The following is a 1,016-nucleotide window of genomic DNA, read 5'->3' as shown; positions in this document are numbered from 1 at the left end:
TTTAGCAAGCCGTTGTATTCGACCCAACATGAGTGAGCCAGATTCGAGGGACCAAACGGAAATAATGGAGGGAAGGTACTGTACCATTTCGGAGGTTATGAAATTAATCAACCAACCGTTTGACGGAGACAAAAGAAAGTTGAAGGAATTTATTGACAATGTGACCACGGCATTTGAACTTGTTAGGCCAGATCAGCATGACCTCCTGTTGAAATTTGTGAAGACTAAGATTACCGGGGAGGCGAGGAGCAAATTGCTAGTGAGAGATTTAACGTCGACGTGGCGAGAAGTTAAACAGATTTTAGAAGAAAATTATGATGTCAAGAGGACATTGGATTATTATGCCTGTAGGATGTTCAGCAGCAGGCAGGGCCTGAATGAAGGCATAGCGTCATGGAGCAGTAGGATAGACACCATGCAGTCGCAATTGAGAGAAGCTGCATATCGAATATGCTCAGAAGAAGAAACAATAGGGGCGATGGGATTAATTAACCACCTCGCGAAAGCATGTTTCGTGCAAGGTTTGAGCAATGAGAGAGTACAGACCATCGTTAGGGCCAAGGGAGAGGCCGCCTTATTGTCAGAATGCATTGACGCCGCAATGGAAGAGGAATCCGCCATTTTATCAGCAAAAGAGAGAGGATTTGCTGCCCCCCGAAGCCATGCAGGTAGTAGAGATAAGGGACCTGGTAGAGGGTCCGGGTTCGCACCCCAAGGAGAATACAGAGGTTATAAACCCCCTGGACGCAGGGTGAGTTTTGATAATAATACTAGACATGCGCATGTAGTAAAGGAAGGCGTAGCCAGGGAGCACGCTGTTATGGGAAGTATGAGTGATAATATTAAGTGTCACGCTTGCGGAGCTATTGGGCACATAAGTAGATTTTGTAAGAAAAAGAATAGACCTGCATGGAGAGAAAGTGGTAATACGGGAAACGGGGAGCGGGGACAGGGGAGCAGCCCCACTGTAAACCCCACCCCACGATATTAGGCTGCACAAAAGAAGCAACCACAGC

At 46.9% G+C, this 1,016-nt stretch overlaps 1 protein-coding gene across 1 annotated transcript; it reads left to right on the top strand.

The window, feature by feature from the left end:
- Positions 1-1,016, top strand: LOC111874720 (the record flags this gene model as incomplete). Its single annotated transcript, XM_023870455.2, is given in 1 exon segment — positions 1-1,016. A coding segment is annotated over 1 exon segment (963 nt). The 3' UTR covers positions 992-1,016.

Source organism: Cryptotermes secundus, unplaced genomic scaffold, assembly GCF_002891405.2.
Source record: "Cryptotermes secundus unplaced genomic scaffold, Csec_1.0 scaffold362, whole genome shotgun sequence".
Taxonomy (NCBI): domain Eukaryota; kingdom Metazoa; phylum Arthropoda; class Insecta; order Blattodea; family Kalotermitidae; genus Cryptotermes; species Cryptotermes secundus.
This window is presented reverse-complemented; position numbering and strand designations above follow the sequence as displayed.